Consider the following 20,545-nt stretch of genomic DNA (forward strand, 5'->3'; position numbering starts at 1 on the left):
TTAAGAACCTGGCCTTTGTACAATTTACTGAAAGAATTTAAAGGGACAACTATTGCTTTTTTTCTATGTGGAAAGTAGTTTGGCTCAGAACCAAAGTACTGAAAATAGTCAGTCAAATCAACGATTTGCTGTTCTGAAATAAATTTGGGAAAGGCTACACTGGCCATGTTTTTCATGATAATATTTTCCTTTTTCTGAAAATGAAAATGTCTCTTTCTGAGCTGTATTTAATGATTTCAGCACACAACTGAAATGAATGTCTTTCCTGTTTGAATGCTAAATGGAGTAGGAAAATGGGAAGAAGTATTTTTGGTTTGGTATTTTCATAGGATATGTTGACAATACTGAAAAAAAATTAAATCTCCTGTTTGGCCACAAGATGGAACTGTTTCTCCTCCCTCCCCCGAACAGCTTTGTAAACTGAAGCATTTCAATGAAATAAGGGCATTTTCATTTCTTGTGAAGTTTTGCGCTGTAATTTTGTTTTAAAACTTTTTATTTATTTATCTAAAATATATGGAATTGTGTTTTTGGGGCCCTGCTTCATCTGAGTGAAGTTAACCTCCTTTTTCCAAATCCAGGTCTTTGTCCGAAGCCATGTCCGTGGAGAAAATCGCCGCCATCAAAGCCAAAATCATGGCCAAGAAACGATCGACGATCAAAACGGACCTGGACGACGACATCACCCTGAAGCAGAGGAGCTTCGTGGACGCGGAAGTGGACGTCACCAGGGACATCGTCAGTCGAGAGCGAGTGTGGAGGACGAGGACCACCATCCTGCAGAGCAGCGGAAAGGTGGGAGGAGCCACAGGCACAGTGAAGGAAAAATGGTGGATATGGCAGAACAGATCTGTATCTGCTGCACAAATTTAGCCAAAGGGCACCAAGGCAAGCTAACAGTCTTTCCAGCGTCAATATCGTTAGCTAGCTATGATCACTAGAAATTTGTTGAAATCAATAAGGTACTTCCATAACTGTTAAACCTGAAAGCACGTTCCTCGCTGGTTACTATGTTAAATGAGTTTGTATGTTTAGTGCAATGATCTCTGGGAGTAGAAAACGCATACAAGTATGCATTGATGCATGTTTACAATTCAGGGTCTGTCTGTTGTTGAAGTACACATCTGGCAGTTTTAGCATGGACTTAATGTATGTATACTTGTAGTTTGGAATACATATGACATACAATATGGTACTTTGCCATGGATCCTAACTAGAATGCATCCATAATGAAAGGCAGCCATGGCCTGGAACCATGCACATAGGTGTGATGAAACTGTGCTAGCCATTGTCCATCTCATGGCCCAAAACCAGATTCCTTGGTAATATCACAATGCAAGCTGCATACTTCTGGTGGCAGAAGACCAGGCTCACAGATGTGATGTCGCAATGCTAGCCAAGTCCTTCTAATGACCCACGACCAGGCTCACAGATGTGATGTCACAATGCTAGCCATGTCCTTCTAATGGCCTGAGAACAGGCTCACAGGTGTGATGTCACAATGCTAGCCATGCCCTTCTAATGGTCCAAGACCAGGATCACAGGTGTGATGTCACAATGCTTTTGATCTTTGGCCTTTGGTACATTTATATTAAATGCTAAATACAGTCAGGAGTCCTCTTTTTCATGCTGAATGAAATCACTCCCATGCTGTGGTCAAATGAGAACGTGGATCAAAAAACTAAGCAGAAAGACAAACTGCTTCAAATTCTTACAGTTTTGCAGGACAACAAGCACTTCATCACATCATTCATGTTTGTTTGCAAAGGAATATTATTATAGCTCATTGAAGGCTGATTGTCTGTACGTGACAGTGGTGCAATATTCCAAATGTGGTCGCCATGAGTCCTGTTGCTCATTAACTGAGAATTAACGATTCTGAGCATGTCTCCGGTTGGAGACTATTAAATACAGAACTTGTTCATGTTCCAATTTTCAGCAGTCCTCATGCCCAGTGTGCTGGAGGTGAAGGAAACACGGTCATTTTGCCCGTTATCTTAAACAACCTAAAGTGTGGGCGGCATTGTTTTTCCGCACTCCTGTGTTTCTGCTGAGAGTTTGCAGTGTTTCAGACAGGTGGGGGGTGGGGGGAGGGGACTTAAGGGGGGGCGTAGTTGTAATTGCTATTGATCAAACCCCCCTCTGCCCCGGGCTTGATTACCAAGTGTTGCAATTCTGCTAAGTTGACAGTGTTGCAGGAGCGCATAATCAGTCATTATTAGCCCTGTCGTAGATGGACGCGTTGTAAAATCCATGGGTCTGACCGCGCCACGCCGACGTTGAGCCAGCCCACCGCGTCCCGCCCCAGCCCACCGCGTCCCTCCCCAGCCCAGGGTATTCATTTTTTAACTCCCTCCCCCATTATAAGTCAGACGCTGTGCCAAAAGCATCTGAGTACGGCTGACACGGCCGCCCGCCTCGCCAGCCTGTCGAGTCTCCGCGTCTGTTCGGAATCGCGTCGGCGGCTTGAAACGCGCAGCATCAGAAAGCCATCTGTCTGTCACGCCCCACGTCGGATTTCTGGGAAGGAGTTCCCGCGTAAAGAAAGAAAAACAAAAAAAAATAAGTATAATAAAATATATATAAAAGTATATACAAATCCTCGATTTCATAAATTTCTTTCCACCCAGTTCGCCATCTTGCAATTGTGTGTCTAGTTGTGGTTACTCTGCATGTTGGCGGTGACTGTTCTACACCCCGCGTGCCAGACCTCAGGGCTGGAGACTGCGTGGGCTAATCGCAGAAGCGGCTTATCTCTCTCTGATGACGAGCGCTGGCCCGTGGACACGCGCCGCGTTGATGGGAATACCTAATGCGGCGGTATCCTCAGGAACCCTGCCGAACTTGAACACACCCCCGTCTGCACGGTGACAAATCGTCACGTCCCAGTTCGCAGCCGGGTAACGACGGCAAACGCCGTTACCGCCCGAACCAATCGGAAGCCTCCTTCCTTGCTTTTCGGAGAGCACAGTACGATCCTCTATTACCCTACCTATGAATTATCCACAGGAAGTAATTGCCTTTTTCTTCCTGTGCAACGTACTCACACGGATTGTGAATTGGGGGGTTAATTTTCGCCACAGAATGCGCCCGTCGGAGTGATTACACCTTCTGCCCTCGTGCGTGGCAGCAGCCCGTGTGGCCTGGTGATATTTTTCATCTCCTCTAACAGTATCTCTCACACATTCGCACCATCTCACTGTCTGCCACTCACCGCGTGGAGAACGGACAGAATGCAGATGAGATGTACGTATAGCCAGATCTTTGGCTAATGGTAGAGCCAGCCAGCCAATCAAGCGGCAGCAGTCCCGTTAACATTCTTACATGCCTAATTAAACGCTGCGCTATTAACGTGAATTGTACTCTGCGTTTGGCAGTCAGTTTGAAACGTGTTAAAAAGCCATGTTAATTACATATTGGGTAACGTCGGTCTGAAATTTAAATCCGGGATTTTTTTTTGCTGGAAATGCATTGTCATTATGTGGGTCCTGTCAGGGAACCCCTCCCAAGTTTTAACTGGAAAGAAACCAATGCCAGGGTGCCGTTTCTGTCCCCCGTGCAACTCCACTCCGTGAAGCAGTCGCAGCGGCGCGAACGTCCCACCGTAACTCCAGGATTAAATCTCCGCCATCGCGGACTCGTTTCCTCGCCGCCGCGCCTGCCCCTTTAAGGTTTCCCGGTGACAGGGGCCTGATTTAGAGGCCTCATTATTGTTCTTTTACAGCGGGGGCGTGCTTCCCGTATTCCGGGAGGGCCGGGCTCCGGAGCCAGCCTCCCCTCCTAATTACTTAATTAGCCGAAACGTTCGCTCGCCTCTTTTGCATATTTCACGGCGGCGCGCTCTGGGAGTTGCACAGTTGCGCGGGGCTAATTAACCGACCGGACCATTTAAGCTACGGGGAAACGGGGGGGGAGAGAATCCGTCCAAAATGCACCCGGCCCTCCCGGAATTGGGCCCATACTAATAACCGGAGCAGATGTTGAATATTAGTTTCAGTCCGTGGGTTTATGGTTTCATGGGATCTGTCCCAAGATTAATACACAGAAATATGTATACACTTTCTCACACGCACACACACACACACACGCACACACACACGCAGACAGACACACACACGCAGACAGACACACACGTGCATACGCACACGCACACACACACACACGCACACAAACACGCAGACAGACACACACACGCACACACACACATGAACACGCGCACACACACACGCTGACATGTATAACGTTTTGCTGATTTTATTTGCTACCTCCATACACCGGCACAGTACGTAAATGTTATAGTAGACTTTGTGTACATTGTCAGCCAAAGTACCACAGGGTGACATTTTCTTTGGAGAAAACCGCACCGTGATCCTTTTATAGGAGAAACCCGCAGGACCACAGGTTTAAGTGGAGAACTGGGGAAAAGCCGCGGCGTCACCTCAGATGATGAAGGAAATGTTTCTCGGCGTCGGCCCTCCCAAGGTCTTGTAGGTTAAAAAGCTCTCCCCTCACTGTCAGAACTAATCGGGCGCGCACCTAGGACAAGTCGCTTTCTGCCTCAAGTCTCCTCCCCAGCCGGGCCTTCGCCAGGTAGGCCGTGATGACGAGGCACTTCTGCTAGTTTCTGTGCTCCCCGAGGCAGAGACGCTTGGCAGTGCTCAGCCATTACAAAAAAATAAAATAACTTATCCTGGCGGAAACGACGAGTGTGGCTTTTTTTTTTCTTTTTTTGTAAATTATGCAGGTGTTTTCTTGTTTTCTGGAACCCTCTACTTTCCACATTATCGAAGAAGTGAGAAACTATATCAGGATACAGGCTCTTTTTTGGCTGGACCGCAACAGCGGGGCCTGCCCTACAAACGCGAATGTCTGTGACTGAGTTGGTGATGAAGTTACACCATTGGTTGGCCAAGGTATGACGTCACACCGTTGGTCGGCCGGTCCAGCCATATACAAGGTTTTAACCTGGTCTTGTTTCCATGAAAAACAATTCATTAAATTGACACGATACCTGCCCTGTAAATCCCAGGCTGCCGTCTCCTGTCAGGGGATATTGCCATCGTTTTTCGCTGCCTTTCAAAAGAAAAAAAAGTATTGGTCACCTTAACCTGCCGCCTGGCCGTTCTTGGCAGGTGCGCGCGCAATTTCAAAAAAGTAAAAAAATAAATAAAATAATAACCTTATTAACTTTTTTGTTACTTGTACAGTTCATTCAGGCATGGCTTTTCTGAATATGGTTAGATTGTTAGGGGTTAATACATTTTTTTTGAAGTTTGTTTATATGGTAAAGCTGTGTCTTTGTCAATGTTTGATGGCATAAGGTCCCTTCCCCTTTGTCTCTCTATGCAGAAGTTAGATTTTTCTTATTCCATGCAAAAGCTGTTTCTTCCTGCAGGGGGCAGACTTGCTCTTTGTAAATTTATGAATGACCATGTGACTTTGCCTGCTGTTGTTAAATGCTTTTATGCTTGTGTTATTCTACAGGGTATTTCTGAGAGGTAATATTCTCAGAAAGTAGCACTAAGTTGATTTGTCGCCTTTTAAATCTTTTTTAAACCTCTTGGTAGGTCAGTACCACTGACTTCCGTGAGCCGTAACAGTCGTAATCCTGCACACAAGTAAAAAAAATATACGAAACAGAATATCCTGCATTCATGCTAGCATATATGACCACACCACACACCCCCTATATTGTTGAATAACCATGTAATATAGGGTAAACGTCCCTATTAAGCCCACCAAATCCGCTTTTCAGACATTTTTCATGTATACTGCCCCAATTTAAGTGAGAACATTTTAGTTATAATGAAAGTCTAATCTCTCATTTGAAGTGTCAATAATTCATTTATACCAATTTCTAATGTTTTTATTGTTTAATTAGTCAAAATATGTCAAAAGTCTGGCATGGGCTTAATGGGTACCTAACGTACCCTTTAAGCCCATGGGTGTTCCAAATAAGCCCACTTCATGATTTGTTGATAAATAAATATGTATTTAAAAAATCTTAACAATACAAACTTGTTCTATTCAAATCTGTAATCTCTTAGCTCTCAATAGCTATTTTCATTTTGTCTCCACTCCTATCCTATGGCCTGTAAATGGCATTTGAAATAGGCATGACCAGCCTTTTTGCTGTGTTGTCAACACAGAAAAAGCTAAACTTACAACATGTCTTCTTTGGAATGTAGCCAAAAAACTATTTACGAACAAAATCAAAACTATAGTGGAAATTACTCTTCAGTACTTCATCTTTCAATATGTGTTGTCATTTTGTCTGTATCTCTATCCTATGGTGCGCTGTTGGCATTTGAAATTGGCCAAAATTTCTGGTCCAGTCAGCTGGTTGAAAGTGCAGATGTTTTTATGAAGATTTCTGAAGACCGACTGACTGAATGAAAAACAATTTCAAGTTCAATACTAATGGTCTAAGGATAGTAAATGAGTCAATTTCAGGATTTACAATTAAACAATAACTTTTCAAATGTTAATCACATTTAGGATAGTAGTTTGAAAACATTGTAAAAACACATTTTAAAACCATTCAGTTCATTGTGGAGTAACATTAAAACATACAGTTCATTATGAGGAGACATCAGTCATAACATATTGAAGCTCATGTATCATTAGCCTATAACTTAAAATAAACAAGAAAGATGTCAACATTTCTGCAATTTCTACTTTCTCCTAGACTAAACGTAGGCCTATGCTCTTTGAGGTGATTGTATCGTTTTAGTAAGGCTATCATTTGCTCTATGCTCCATCTTAGTAGTGTAACATAACAGGTTATAGGGTGGTCTAAGCTTTATTTTATTTGTTTGCTTCAATCTTTAGCCCACGTTGTGGTTGTCTTTGTCTTACGCTAGCAAGTCGTTCATGGCTTTCATCTCATTTTTGTAGATTTTCAATGACCTCATGATTGCGCAAATAGAATGGTCCAGGTCCCTACAGCCCTGCTTTGCAGAGGATGAACTTGCGCTTCTATCATGCGTGGGCATGAACTGTAGTTCTTTCGTGTTTTAGTCATCTTAAACTAAAACTCATCTGAAAAGTAAAGATTAAAAAATTATTGCTAATGTTAAGATAGAACACAGGCCTATCCAGAATGAATTGACGTATGCAATATCACTGATATTTAAATATGGGTATTAATTATCTGAATTATGGAGCTGATTCATCAGGTGAGGTCAAAATTAGGGAGGAAAATGGTTCAGAGGTCAAAAGGGAGAAAATCCCCATTGAAACACAGTAAAGTGGGCTTAATGGGAACAGGTGGGCTTAAAGGGAACATCAGTGAATTTATGGTTAAAGACAGAATATTTTATTCTACTCACATGACATTAAAAAAACAACTGTATGAAATACATCTATATATGGTGCACTAACATAATATGAAAAGTATAAATTGATCATGTAGAGAAGTAATTAGCTATACTCATTTACATCCACCTCAGACAGTGTGATTTTTTTGCTAGAGTCCCCTTTAAGCCCACCAGGTAAAAATGTTAATTAAAAAATAAATAAAGATAAACATACACATTTATTGTCTATTTAACAGTATAATAATATAAACTGCATACAAAAATATAAACTATACATGCTTATCATGCTTTATGTCATTGCAATGAACCATACTATGTAGCTACTGTATTGATGCAGCATGTGGTCTGTTTGCTAGTGTGCTAAAACTCATATTTTGATTTCAAAAGACACAATATTTCTAATTCAGGTAATATTCTAACATATGTCTCATTCAAAACACTAATCACTTAAATTTTGATAACAAGTGAGTACTTTCCAAAAACAGGAGTAGAAATATACAAAAAATGTTATTTTCTGAGGGTACCAAAATCACCTAAGTTTTTTTGCAACTTCTTCTGGGATCAGCAGGCACATGCCACACATACGCTTCGATAACTCAATATCGACAAATGTGATTGACTTACAATAAAAAGTGTCATTTACGTAACAAGCAGCTTCATTCGAAAAAACATCACACAGCAAAAAATTATGATGTAGTTTTTTTTGATTTGACTCAGAAGTTGCAAGTGGGCTTATATGGTACGTGGGCTTAATAGGGACGTTTACCCTATAAATATTACATGGCTTCATTCGGGAAGCATATTGTGATTCTGTCAAGTGTCGAACGGTGAAAACTGCTTTTAGAACAGCCCTTTACTTTGCTGCCATCTTTAAGTAGTAGATTTAAAGAACATAGTTTATATAACATGCTTGATGCATGTAACCACAGCTGAAATTTGCAAAGAAATAACTTGAGTGGTATAATGTCAACTAGTTTTATCAGTTGTTGAGCTGCTGGGGCCGCACCCAGGCATCAAAGGAACGACATTTCGATCGTGAAAAGGAAGTGGTCCAGTTCTAGTGCAGGCATTGATTAATACCGCAATGCTGGCACATTGTGCTGTTTCAGGTTGAGTGGCAGGGACCACACCCAAGAGAGAACTGCGTTTGTGTCGTGAAAGGGCAGTGGTCCAGCTCTTGAGCAAACTGCAACACCGGCACCACACCAACAAATGATGTCAAATTTGTGCAGCAGTGCTGCATGCGGAAACGCATTTGGTTTCACGTAGCCTAGCATCACGATTTGTGAAAGAAAATGACCCCAGAATAACTTCAAAAAAATAACTTAATTTCCTCGCCTGCTTCATACTTAGTTGTGGTGAAAGTCATTTGTCTTCACAGAGCTCTTTTCTCTCTCTCTCTCTCTCTCTCTCTCAGTGGTAGAACCAAAGTGGAGCGGTGTATTTATTACCAGGCGACAGCTGGGTTAATTATAATAAATAATGTCAGCATTTCTTTGCAATGCGGGTGACTTGATTATCAGCACAGAACCGCTGCTCTTGGAAGTGTTGTTGAAGGGGGGTGGGCAGGAAGGGGGGGGGGGGGGGGGGGGGGGGGGGGGGGGGGGGGGGGGGGGGGGGGGGGGGGGGGGGTGGGGGGGGGGGGGGGGTGGGGAGAGCACACTCACACGAGGGCAGGGAAACTGCTCTAGTTGTGACTCCCTTCTCCCCCCACACCCCCCCCCCTTCCCCCAGGGCACCGAGGATCAAATATGAATTCATTAATCACTCTTTGTTATTGCAGAACTTCTCCAAGAACATCTTCGCCATTCTGCAGTCGGTGAAGGCGAGGGAGGAGGGCCGGGCCCCGGAGCAGAGGCCGGCGCCGAACGCCACACAGGTGGTGCGTACGACATGTCCCCCCCGCACTCCTCGTCCGCCGCCCATTCCTTCATTTTTCTTACTTTTTTTTTTTTTTCCAGTACATCACATTACATTACAGGCATTTGGCAGACACTCTTATCCAGAGCGACGTACAACAAAGTGTATAACCATAACCAGGAACAAGTGTGTTGAAAACCCTAGAGGGAAGTACAGTTCCAAGTGCAGGGAGCGAGCGCATAGTTTAACTTGGACCCTGTAGGTTATTCTGATCAACATAAACAAAAACAGCAACAAAGCGGTCTATGCAAATAATACAGGCAATAGTTGAGTAGGCAGGAGTGCAGTAACTAAGTCAACTAAGATAAACAGCTTACCTAGCTACAACCCTAAGATTACACAGTCATTTTTGGCATTGAAATGGAATCTTCTTTTTAGTGTGACGCAAATTATTTTTAATTGAGGGCAGCTTGTTTTTCCTCAGGTCTCATTATTGCGGTTCATCATACATGTCTAATTGCGGCTTGTAATGACGGGGGAAAGAAAGAAGTCCTTATTTAGTGCTTTTGAAAAGCAGGAACTGACATGACACTGTTGCGTCTCTGCTGAGCTGCTCTCTCTCCTATGGTGTTAGGGCTGGCATGTAGCCTTCTGATGCCTGTGCGTTGCATATTACAATGCTGTCAGGTAGTATTCATGAAATATGTATATTAAACTCTTCTGGAGGACGTGTTTCCAAAGAGACCTGGCATTTGAGGTAGGCTTTTTGCTGAGGCGGGTCACATTAAGGCATGGTTTCAACCAACACGGTTTCTTTTCCCCCTTTAGAAACAGTTTCTGAGTCCAGCAATCGGCAAAATAAACCCCTTAAACTGGGTATCTGAAAACTGTTTGGAAAACCTGCATTCTTTCCTTTATTTGCCAATCAAAGTTGAAGATAAATGCACAATGAATCCTGGCCTACGTTTCTAAAAAAGGAAAACCACGTGAAAGGAAACACGATTAACCTATTCGGATCAACCAATGATATTGTTTTCTCACTGTTGACCATATATGGCCATTGCCTGTGTTTCTTTTTTTGTAAATTGCCGAGTTGTATCAATTGTGTGCACTTTCTCCCTCCTTCCCCCCTAGGACCCGTCCATAAGAAACAAACAGCCCGTGCCAGCCGCATACAACAGATACGATCAGGAGAGGTTCAAAGGGAAAGAGGGTGAGTGCTGTGTGTGCTCATCTAACCCTACTTCCTCCCCCTTCCTGCCCCCCTCCATGCAACCAGACTTGAAAACCATTTCATTCAGAAATCTTTCGCTGTAAGGGTACACATGTATATTTTAAATGAGAACAATAACGTAGTCGAGTGAAGAAAATAAATGGCCCCCACTCTCCCCTCTGTACAGTATATAGAAAATCCAAGGAAATCATGTAACTGTGATCTCTTATTTTAAACCTGCATGAAAATAGCATCCCCTGTGTGGGATCTTGTCTATTGTGGTGTGGGATGCAAGTTTTATTTCTTCCTTATCTTTCAGGCGGTTTAACAAGTTAAAGTGCATTTTTTATCATTGCTGTATGCATTTCTTTCTTAATTTGCTGACCTCAGGATGACATGTGTCCTGTAATATAGAGTAACCATTAGTCCAATAACTTCAAATTAAATGCAGATTGCAATTGATTCCCCCTTTGTATGTATTGTGGCATTCTCTAGCACGTAGTTTTAAGGCTTCAGTTGAGACGACCTCATCAGACCTCAAAATAAATGTTTAGGGCAAGCCAGTATTTCTTGGGGCACGAAGGCCATATCAGAAGGCAAAATCATATTTGACATGAGAGCAGACTGGCTGAAAAGAACACCGCAAACGCTCTTATCCTTTTCCAGCAGTCAGAAGTCACAAGAGGAAGGTGTATGCAACTGCTAATCTGTTTAAACCAGAGCTGTTTAGTCATACCGTAGAAACAAACAAACATATGGCAGGTACTTGAAGTTGCTCATGTTGTTGATTTAAACCAAAACAGATTGTTTTTAGCGCAAAATAAATAAATCGTTTTGAAAAGTCTCTGATTATCTGTAAATGGCTGTATATTTCTAGACATGCATTTCTATTTATACTAAAGGTGGCTATCTGACGTTTATCGATTGCTGAATTGATCACTGAAGAAGTTAAAATTCTTTCTGAGTTGAGCTGTTTATCAACATTACCAAATATAGCCCTGCAGCTTAAAAACGTTAAAAAAAAAACTGCACGACAGGATCTGCAAAGCTGACTTCAAAGATTTCTTTCGTAGATACTCTCTTGTTGATGTAGCTATACATGGCAGGCTTATGGTCGAAGTGAATACTGGAGTGTGCAAAGGAAAATTGCAGGGCGAGAAGACTGCTACCCAGATGGAAATACTGTTCATCACGGCCAGCGCGCCATAACATTGTTCATGACGGCCAGAACTGTTTGGTTTTGTTACGGAGCTACATCTGTACGCCACCTTTAATCTCGTGGTGATGTGGTGTAATTTGTAAATGCCATCTTCTGAAGGATGGTAGTTTTGGCTTGAGTCACATGGGAGGAAGATACTGTTCTCTTTATCCACGGTTGACCAACGTGTGGGGGTCTGTGTATTTTTTTTACCACTTATTTGTGCGTTCCCTTGACAGTTGGCTCGTGCTGTGGGTGAAGCATAGCACAGTCTCGCGGATCCGTTCACATTGAACGCGCGGCGGGTCGCTTCTCCGCAGCGGTGACTGAGAACGCCGAAGCCTTCAGGATTTTTCACCCCTCCGCCGAGGTCAAGATGGCCGCCGCTTTCTTTAATGGAGCGCGTTTCCTCAAGTCGTGCGCGCGTTCGGAGAAGTGCAGCCATCGCGACCAGGAGAGAGCTTATTATTCCGCGAAGTCAAATGCGGTTATATATCTCGCAGATGCTAGTATGGTCCTGTCTGCCACGTGGAATAAATGATTTCCTGTGCTGTGAGCAGGCGGAATGTCCTGATCGGCAGTAAAAGGGACACGTTTCTGGAAAGACTTCGACTCTTCCTTGCCACAGGGATTTTTTTTTTCCCTTTGTGTTTTTTTTTCCTTCTTTTTTTTTTTGTCAAATTTGAAATTTCGAGAGCAAGAACTCCTGCCAGTCAGAGGTGTACATGCACAACGTAGAGATTATTCTTTAAAAGGGCAACAAAATGCAATGGAAGCCAGTTTAATACAGCCGTTGCATGGGGTACTGGGTAGTAGGTTACATTGGGCAGAGCCTGCCTGTGCCCAACATCCACATGATCCGACCCAAACCTGCCCGACAAGCATTGGCCACATTTTTATACCGGACCCGATAGAGCCAGGTTTTTGAAATAGCAAGCCAATAGGACCATGCAGCCCAGTTGAAAATAATATGGTGTTCTCCGCAGCAAAGCCGCCAGTGAAGGTGCTTGCGATCACTGGACAAGCAGGGGAACCAACTCGGCTGTCCTCCTCTTGCGTGAATCTAGCCGTGAATCTAGCTTGCAAAAATGAAGACAATTCCCGGGTTGTTCGGATATGATATACATTTACATGTATACGAATTAATTTGTTAGGAACAGTGGGCCTCGTGTACAGTCCATTTACAACTGCGTGTAAGAACGTTTCCTAGGACATTTACATTTCGGCATTCATCATTCACCTTATCTGTTTCGCAAAGAAACATTTTTAAGAACAAAAGTAAGAAAAGCAAAAAAAAAAAAAAAAAAAGAAAAGGTTTTTGTGAATGAGGCCCATTGTTTCTGGATGAGGACAGCTGGAAGACATGGATCACCGATTCAGGAAATTTGGGCCAGTTAAACACACAAGATTGAGGGTCGGCTAGCTAACCACAGCGGGCCGGGTAACCTGTACCCTCCTCTCGTACCCTAGCCAAGCCGCGTCAAACCCTGGCTCCGCCAAAGATGCTTATGTCCAGAATTGATGGGGTACAGCTAAGCTCATTATTTTATTTTACCTTGTGCTTTGGGTTTATTTATAGAATCTGTGCTTTAGAAGAGATGAAAAGCCAGTACATTATATAAGCAAGTCTTACCATTTTTTTTTTAGAACTTCATATTTTCTTTTTGCAATACTTTATATTAGTGGCAGTCCATGCTTTAATCATTTGGCAGCCCTAGATTAAAATGCTCACCCTCAGCTAATTAAAAAAATGTATGTATGCACTTGTGTGTGCACGTCTCTCTCTCTGTATCTCTCTCTCTCTTTATATATATATATATATATATATATATATAATGTATATACGTATGTGTGTGTGTGTATATTTATATATATATTATAAGAGAGGAAGGAGTGTGTCTAGTATGAATAATGGAAAGGCACACTCATTCCCTCTCTGGATCATAACTGTGCAGAGGACAGGGGCTGGTACATGGTATACCATCTTCCCCCAGTGATTAATTTTTCTGGACAGAGAAATGACAGCTAACTAAAAGCAGGCATATAGCCCATTTATGCTAGTTGCATTTAAAATGTATATGTAGGGGGATGTTCAATGAATGTCATTTTGGAGCGGCTATTTTCTGTCAGGTTTCAGAATGTGTCATTTCCTAAAACCTCGTTTGTTTCACGTTGAATGAAAACGGAGTTAAATTCTCTACACAGTATCGTAACACCGATATTTCTGTATTTGTTTAATTTTATGTAGTTCAGTGTTTAGTAATGCCCTGTTATTGCTCTGTAATAGCAGTGTAGCTAAGTTCAACCTAATGGTGTCCTTTTTATTGCATTGTGCACCCTGTGTGTGAGTACTCATTTGCTTGTGTTTCCGTTGTCTGTGCTCTTCTGTTCTGTTACGTGCTCTGAATGGTACCCTCTTTTGCATTCACATGCTCAATATTAGTTAGCCTTCACTTATCATTCAGTTAGTTGTGGTGTAGTATGATGTACCTTTGAGCTTACAACCGAAACAACTAAAAATTTAGTTGCATTGTTCATTAGTTTTACTGTAAAATGTCCTTGTTGCATATTTTAGTGCAATCACCATCTTTGGGCTTGCGGTAGGTATGTCACTGGTTCTGTAGCTACAGTCTATAATTGGATCCTGGTGTTAAATTAATTCACACGCACATGCAGAGCTAAATTGCTGCTCCTCTCGTGTTCTACATGTTTGTCACACACAGTGAGTGCTCTAGGTTTTTTTTTCTTGAGCAGCTGCTCACAAGGGGGGTGTTCTGGAGCTTTCTCTCTCTTACTTTTTGGCGTCAATGTCAAGAACACTTCACATTAAATTCTGTTAATCTGGGCGTAACAGTAGCCATCGATTTGATGATTGGCAGTGAATAACTGCTATTCACTGTTACCGCCAATATCAAATCTAGCTGATAAATTTGCTGGCTATCGTATCTTTGCAAGGCAAGTAGTGATGCAAACAGGAACGGGAACTGATAGATGATAATCTCCCAACAGGACAACATGATATTGCGGTAATGATGTGATGGGGGTAACGAAAAAGGGTCACCAACCTGTGCACATTGTCTTGCTTTCAACAGAGACCGAGGGCTTCAAGATCGACACCATGGGGACTTACCACGGCATGACCCTGAAGTCCGTGACGGTAAGCCTGAAAGCTTAAGGTTTTTCTGCTTGCTTTCTGTCGACAAGCCCGCCCTCTTTACTCCCTCTTCAGAATGGAATTGACCAATGGCAGGTCTTGCGGACTCGCGCGCTTAGATGCGATAACCCTGTATCGCGGCTACAGCACGAGGCCAGCACAACCACGTTGTCATAAAGGAGGCTGGAATGGTTGGTTGAGCGATGTGAATCGCGTGCACACATCGCATGTACGCGTAAAGCGGTGTGAAATCAGATTTCCTTTTCCTGTCATCTGCCGTGCTGAATTTCGTGGTGAATGACTTTCAGATTTCGAGAAATGTCCTTTTCAAGAAGCATTGCAAGATAAACATTTGCTTTGTATTTCCCTCTGCGTTTTTTATGTCTTTTAATTTGGTTCTTGTAGGAAAAGGTCAGCTGCCAGCAAGCTTAGATTAAAAACACGCTGATCTAAGCAGTTACACGAGTCCCGTAGAGAGACTGGCATCAGGTGAGATGGTCCTGTTCCAGTTGTAATTTGTTGCTTTTAAAAAAACTTTGTGACACTAAAACAGAAATTGGGCAGTTTCAGTTTCCCCCCCCCCCCATTTTATTTGCCGTCTTGTTGTCTCTGAATAGCTTGGTAATGTATCACCTTCGGCCTTTACGCGAGTAGCTTTTGATTTATGTGGCCATGCAGTGCGCGGTGAGGAAATATACGTATGGTTTTTTTGTAAAAGTCTGCTCTTTTTTTTGCGTAGTGCTACTTTGTCATGCCGCACTTCTATAGACGTTGGAGTTTTGGTTTGGCGGTTGCAGTTCATTTATTAGGAAGCTGGTGTTTAAGAATCGTGGTAACGTAATGAAACATTGATTTAATTTTCTTTCAAGAAGCGGCTGTCTTTATGGCCAGCTAACAGACTTGGTGAGAGAGAGAGAGAGAGAGAGAGAGACCAAGTGGTTTACAGCTCCTGAGATGATTGTATTGGCTGGAAAATGAAGGTGTCTTGCCGTAACTCATACAAATTTTATCACGGGCATGAAAAATATTTATATTGTTTTGGGGGAAAAAAAAGCTTAACTTAATTTGCGATGTGCTTCTTGAGTCGTTTGCTGACTGTTGTTATCATCGGGCTTAATTTTCTGATATTCGTCAAGAAATTGTGCAATGAGAGTTGAAATGTCTTTGCGTTAAGTTTTGCTGTGATTGCTCATTTCTTACACTTGACTGAAAATGGCTGCTTTGCATTGTTGTCGGGGGCGACCCCGCGGCATCCTTGAACTGCGCATAATAACGCGGCAACGCGAGCACCGGGGGCGGAGTGGCAGAGTCCGTGATTGATAAGGGGAAATGAGCGCGGGGTTCTGATGGATAACTGCGTACAGTGATGGTGTTCATTGACCTCCCGCTGGCCCCTAGTCCATTTTCGTGCCCCCCCCCCCCATCACCCCCATCGCCCCCCCCCACCCCCACTCATCACCGCCCAACACTTGTGTGTCGCAGGCGTGATTAATTACCCTCCGCGGGTTTCGCGGCTTCTCGTACGGAAGCCCTCCGTTCCATTAATCACTCCTGGAGACAGCGACGCATTCATCCCGGTTCATAACCGCCTCCGCCGTGCCAGAGGCGCAAGCGGGGCCCCGGCCAGATCCGTCCGCTTACCTCGCCCCGCCCGCCAACCGGCCGCCAACCGGCCACAGCGAGCCCCCGATCTTTCCAAATGTCGCCGTCTCACTCCTCCTGTCCGTAAACCTGGTAAATACCGCGTTCTAAATACAGCCCCCCCCCGCCTGACCCTCGCCCCCTCTGTGAGAATTCGGATTAAGGGCGAGCGCCAACTGGAGTCGCGTCCCAGGCTGCCGTGCCCCCCCCCCTGCCAACGGCAAGCCCGTGCCAACCGCGTGTGCCACGGTAGAAGGGACGGGAGCCGCTCGGAGCTATTTTTGTTCGTTTGTTTTTTTTTTTGTTTGTTTTTTTTTTTAAACGAGCAATGGGGTAGAAAAATGTGCAGCAGCCTCTCAGAGTCGCTACATCTGAGGAAGACTGAGCTGGTTTTTATTTATTTATTTTTTGCTTTTTAAGTGGCACGTTTGACCTCGCAGGTTTAAGATTTTTCAATCATTGTTCGGAGATGACGCAGCCTGTCGGAAGCGGTCGGGGTCGGGAGGGTAATGCAAAAGCGTAATTGAGGGAGGCGCGATGTGGGCGGCGTCCGCGCGGACCCGAGAACATCTCGCTCGCGGCCGAGCCGATTTCGCCGCCAGTCTGACGTGTTGCTTATTTCATTACCGACTGAAGAAGAAGAAAGAAAAAAAAAAAGAAAGAGGAAAGGGGGAGGAAAGCAGCCTGTGTCGTTTAGGCCTCCATTTCACTTATCTGGATCCTCACGATTGGTCTTTTAATTGAAGTGGGACGTGGCGAACGCGGCCGGGCGGCAGCATCAGTCGCGCCGCTCAGGCTGCGGCCCGGATGGCTGAGAAATGGATGATTCACTTTTAACGAACCATCCAGGAGCGAGTCCTCATTCTTTTTCCTTCTGAAACTCCTCGGACAATTCTGCGAATGTCAATTTCTACAAATTTTGTCTTAAGGGAGTTGCAAAAGTATTCCAAAATGAGAAATGTTTTACCAATGCGTTCTCATATTTTAAATTATCGTACGTCCCAATCTCTCTAATTCGGAAACTCTAATTGTTATTAGTTGTCTAGTTTTTATAATTCATGCGTAACTTGCCTGTGGTGGCATTTGGCATGTGCAGTTCGGTAAATGACAACGCCAGTTTCCTGGTGAATGCCGGCGGCTGGTTTCATGTTTGGTCGCTACGGAGTGGAGGTGTTCTCCGGATGCAGCGCCTGAAACCATTTTCCATCTGCGCAAAGCTGTTTTTAAACAGGAGAACAGCGCGTTCCTATTCTCAAATTTTGCAAAAGCATATTCCGGCGTGGAGCTGCAAGCATGAGACTGACGTGTAATCTTTGCAGCCTGTAGTAGTTTTGCACCCCCAGCTCCCAGCCCCCCCCCCCCCCCCCCCCCCCCACCTCCCACGTGAAATCACCTCCCCGCCCCCTCGCTCCCAAAAGAAATGAGCCGCGTCTTCCGGAACGTTCTCGTGGAGAACGGCCGTCTTCCCCAGCGTGCCCGTTCCATCTTTCCCTTTTATTAATGTTCCCCTTCTCGGGGGTTAGCAGCTAGGGGAACAGAGTGCGCGTCCTCAGTTCTCAATACAGCTCCTTGCTTATTCATTTGCTTTCCCTTTTTTTCCCCTCTTTCCCCCCCCCCCTTCCTTTCCCCCTCGAGGGAGGACGGCTGGGATTGTGCGACCGGACTTGTTCCGCCGCGCGGCGGCGAGGGGCGCTGAGGGGATTTGTCGGCTTTTTTTTCGGGACCCTAATAACGTTTGACGCTCCCGTGCCGTATTTTTAACCGGTGACGCCGACAGCGTTTCTGCTGGGAATCGGTCACGCATTAGGAGCCTTACCTCGGAATAAAGAAATTGCATATTGTGCTCCCCTTACCCCCCCCCCCACACCTCCCCCCTCTCTGGGCTTTCTAGAAAAGACTATGCTTCCTGTTCAGTTGTGCAGGTATTGAGCGTGGCTCATAGCGGGAAATGTGCTCTGAACGAGAGCAAGCGCTGAATGGGGAAATGGGAAACGGGCATCATTCAGTGCCGTGAGAATTATGCCAGACCGCGGAATGGAACCTGGCCATTTCCCTCCAGTCCAATTTTTTTTCTTGGTGAGGAAAGGCTTTGGATTTGACTTGAGTGATGAAGCATAGTGTGTTAACACATTTTTTGAATGCAGAACTGTTTTCGAGGATCATACCTTTTAATCGTTTCCATTTTGTAAAAGGGTCCATCTTGTGGTTTGGCTGAACGAGTGAAAATTTGACGTAGACAAAATGTAAGGTCCTGTTGATATTTCTTGGATGGTCAGCGTTGGACGCTTGGTCAGCATTGATGGTATTCAGATTTTCACACCAGCATTGAAACATACCTCCACATTAAGGTTTAGCAATTTAATGGTGTCAGCTGAAAAATGCTGCCGTATTAACTCGTTCATATTTGTTCAGTACCTACTGTTGATAAATCACTGCATTTACATGGCCTATGTTATTGTAAATAGTGGAGCAGCAGTGGGATTTAGGTGACCGTTTATTGGCTTGTTTATTTCTGCATGACAATTGTATGGTGAGTGATTGGCAACATGTTGCCTCACATTCCTTTCCCCTTCGTACAAACAGAAATATGTAAGCGTAGCCTAAACATTTAGGTATGGCCTTGGCTATTGGCATCTGGCACAGATTTCCCCCAGTTGTTTGCTACATGTCCCATCCCCAGGGATATTTTTTAGCTGCAGATCTGTTCATTTTTATTTGGGTTAAAAGTGCTGTTCATTTTCCAAAAAATTTCCATATCTATGCATATGCATAAAGCTTCTTTAGCTTTATCAGACTTCCAGGAAATGACTTGCCATATTCAATGGCTAGTTTGACACAAATGGAATCTGCTGTGTTTCACTGTTTATCGAAACCCCAACTGTTGACCCGGAACAAGTGTACCAGTAGCCCAGTGAAACAACTGAAAATGGAATTACATGAATTCGAAAGGTGTCATTTCAGAATTTTATGTAAAATGCAGAAGTCAGCGTGTCACGGAGGGATGCAGGTCAAAATACGCGACTTCGGGTCACTCTAGGTTTTGGCGGACTAAGGAAAAACGTGCTTTAAAATGTTCATTTTCATGCCATGATAGAAAATTCCGTTCCTTTGCCAAGACCGAACTCCGCATATTACCATATTACATTTTTTTTTGGGTTCCCTTGTGTGCTATGAAGCCAGTGCTATCGCACCGGGGCTGTTGATGTGCCAACCAAGTCTTTGGTCTCCATCTTGTCTCTTAAGCCCCGTCCCACCCGCTGGCAGCTGGGATGGGTTGTTGAATATTAGCGGCAGTTTGATCCGACCGCATCGCTCGCTCTGTGTTTATCGCGGTGTCGTGTTTGCAGACAGCAGCAGCGCTTTTCAAAGGGATGCTGTGTAAAGGAGCGTTTAATAATACATCCGCTCTAAAAACCGATGCACTTACGGACTGAAAGGTACCGAAATAAAACAGTCTGATTTTTTTTAATTTTTTTTTTTTTTACGTGCCGCGTTTAATGGCATTACCGGATACAGGCCCAAACCCGGTCAACAAATTTGCGTTCCCCATTAGTTACATAAAATAAACGTCAAATTTAATCTACATGTAGACGCCGGCTTGCGGTATGATGGAAATCCTCTTGGGGATGGAATTAGTCTGTGGATTCGCTCGATCTTTGCGCGCGGGCGTTCGTGAGCGCGCGCGCGCGTGCGTGCGTGCGTGCGCTCGCGTTTGAGTGATGTTCCTGCTGAAAAGGATTTCCAAGCTTGTTTATCTGCGCTTTTATTGAGTTAACCTGAACCTCACCTCTTTTATTAAATCTGGGGATATTTCAGCCCTCCGCGGCCTAAGAGAGTGCCTGCTGGAAAATCCACGCGCTGGAAGCGAGCCACTCGAGGAACAGCCGGGAGCAGGCTAGCGGGGGAAGGGGTTGCCAGCCCACCGTTCTCTGTGATCTATCCTAACATTACCTGAAATGAACTGCGCCCACCATCCGTCATGAGAAAAGGTTTTTTTTTTTTTTCTTTCTTCCTTCGCCTCAGAACTATAAAGCGATTTGGGGAAATATGAGTCATTCCCTCTGGACCTTAGCACTCACGCCGGAAAGGACGTCTCGGAAAGGTCGGGGCATTTGTCGCCGCCGCGGCCGTCACCTCGCGAGCGGGCGGGCGGGGGCCTC

At 44.3% G+C, this 20,545-nt stretch overlaps 1 protein-coding gene across 1 annotated transcript in view; it reads left to right on the plus strand.

Annotated features, from left to right (window-relative positions):
* The window catches only part of cdc73 (cell division cycle 73, Paf1/RNA polymerase II complex component, homolog (S. cerevisiae)), a 69,516-nt gene that overhangs the window by 5,232 nt on the left and 43,739 nt on the right, over window positions 1–20,545 (plus strand). Inside the window, exons 7-10 of the mRNA XM_035420692.1 lie at window positions 582–795; window positions 9,103–9,201; window positions 10,314–10,392; window positions 14,683–14,747. Of these exons, the coding sequence (XP_035276583.1) occupies window positions 582–795; window positions 9,103–9,201; window positions 10,314–10,392; window positions 14,683–14,747 (457 nt within the window). The remainder of the gene's footprint in view (window positions 1–581; window positions 796–9,102; window positions 9,202–10,313; window positions 10,393–14,682; window positions 14,748–20,545) is intronic.

This window comes from Anguilla anguilla, chromosome 6 (assembly GCF_013347855.1).
Source record: "Anguilla anguilla isolate fAngAng1 chromosome 6, fAngAng1.pri, whole genome shotgun sequence".
Lineage (NCBI taxonomy): Eukaryota > Metazoa > Chordata > Actinopteri > Anguilliformes > Anguillidae > Anguilla > Anguilla anguilla.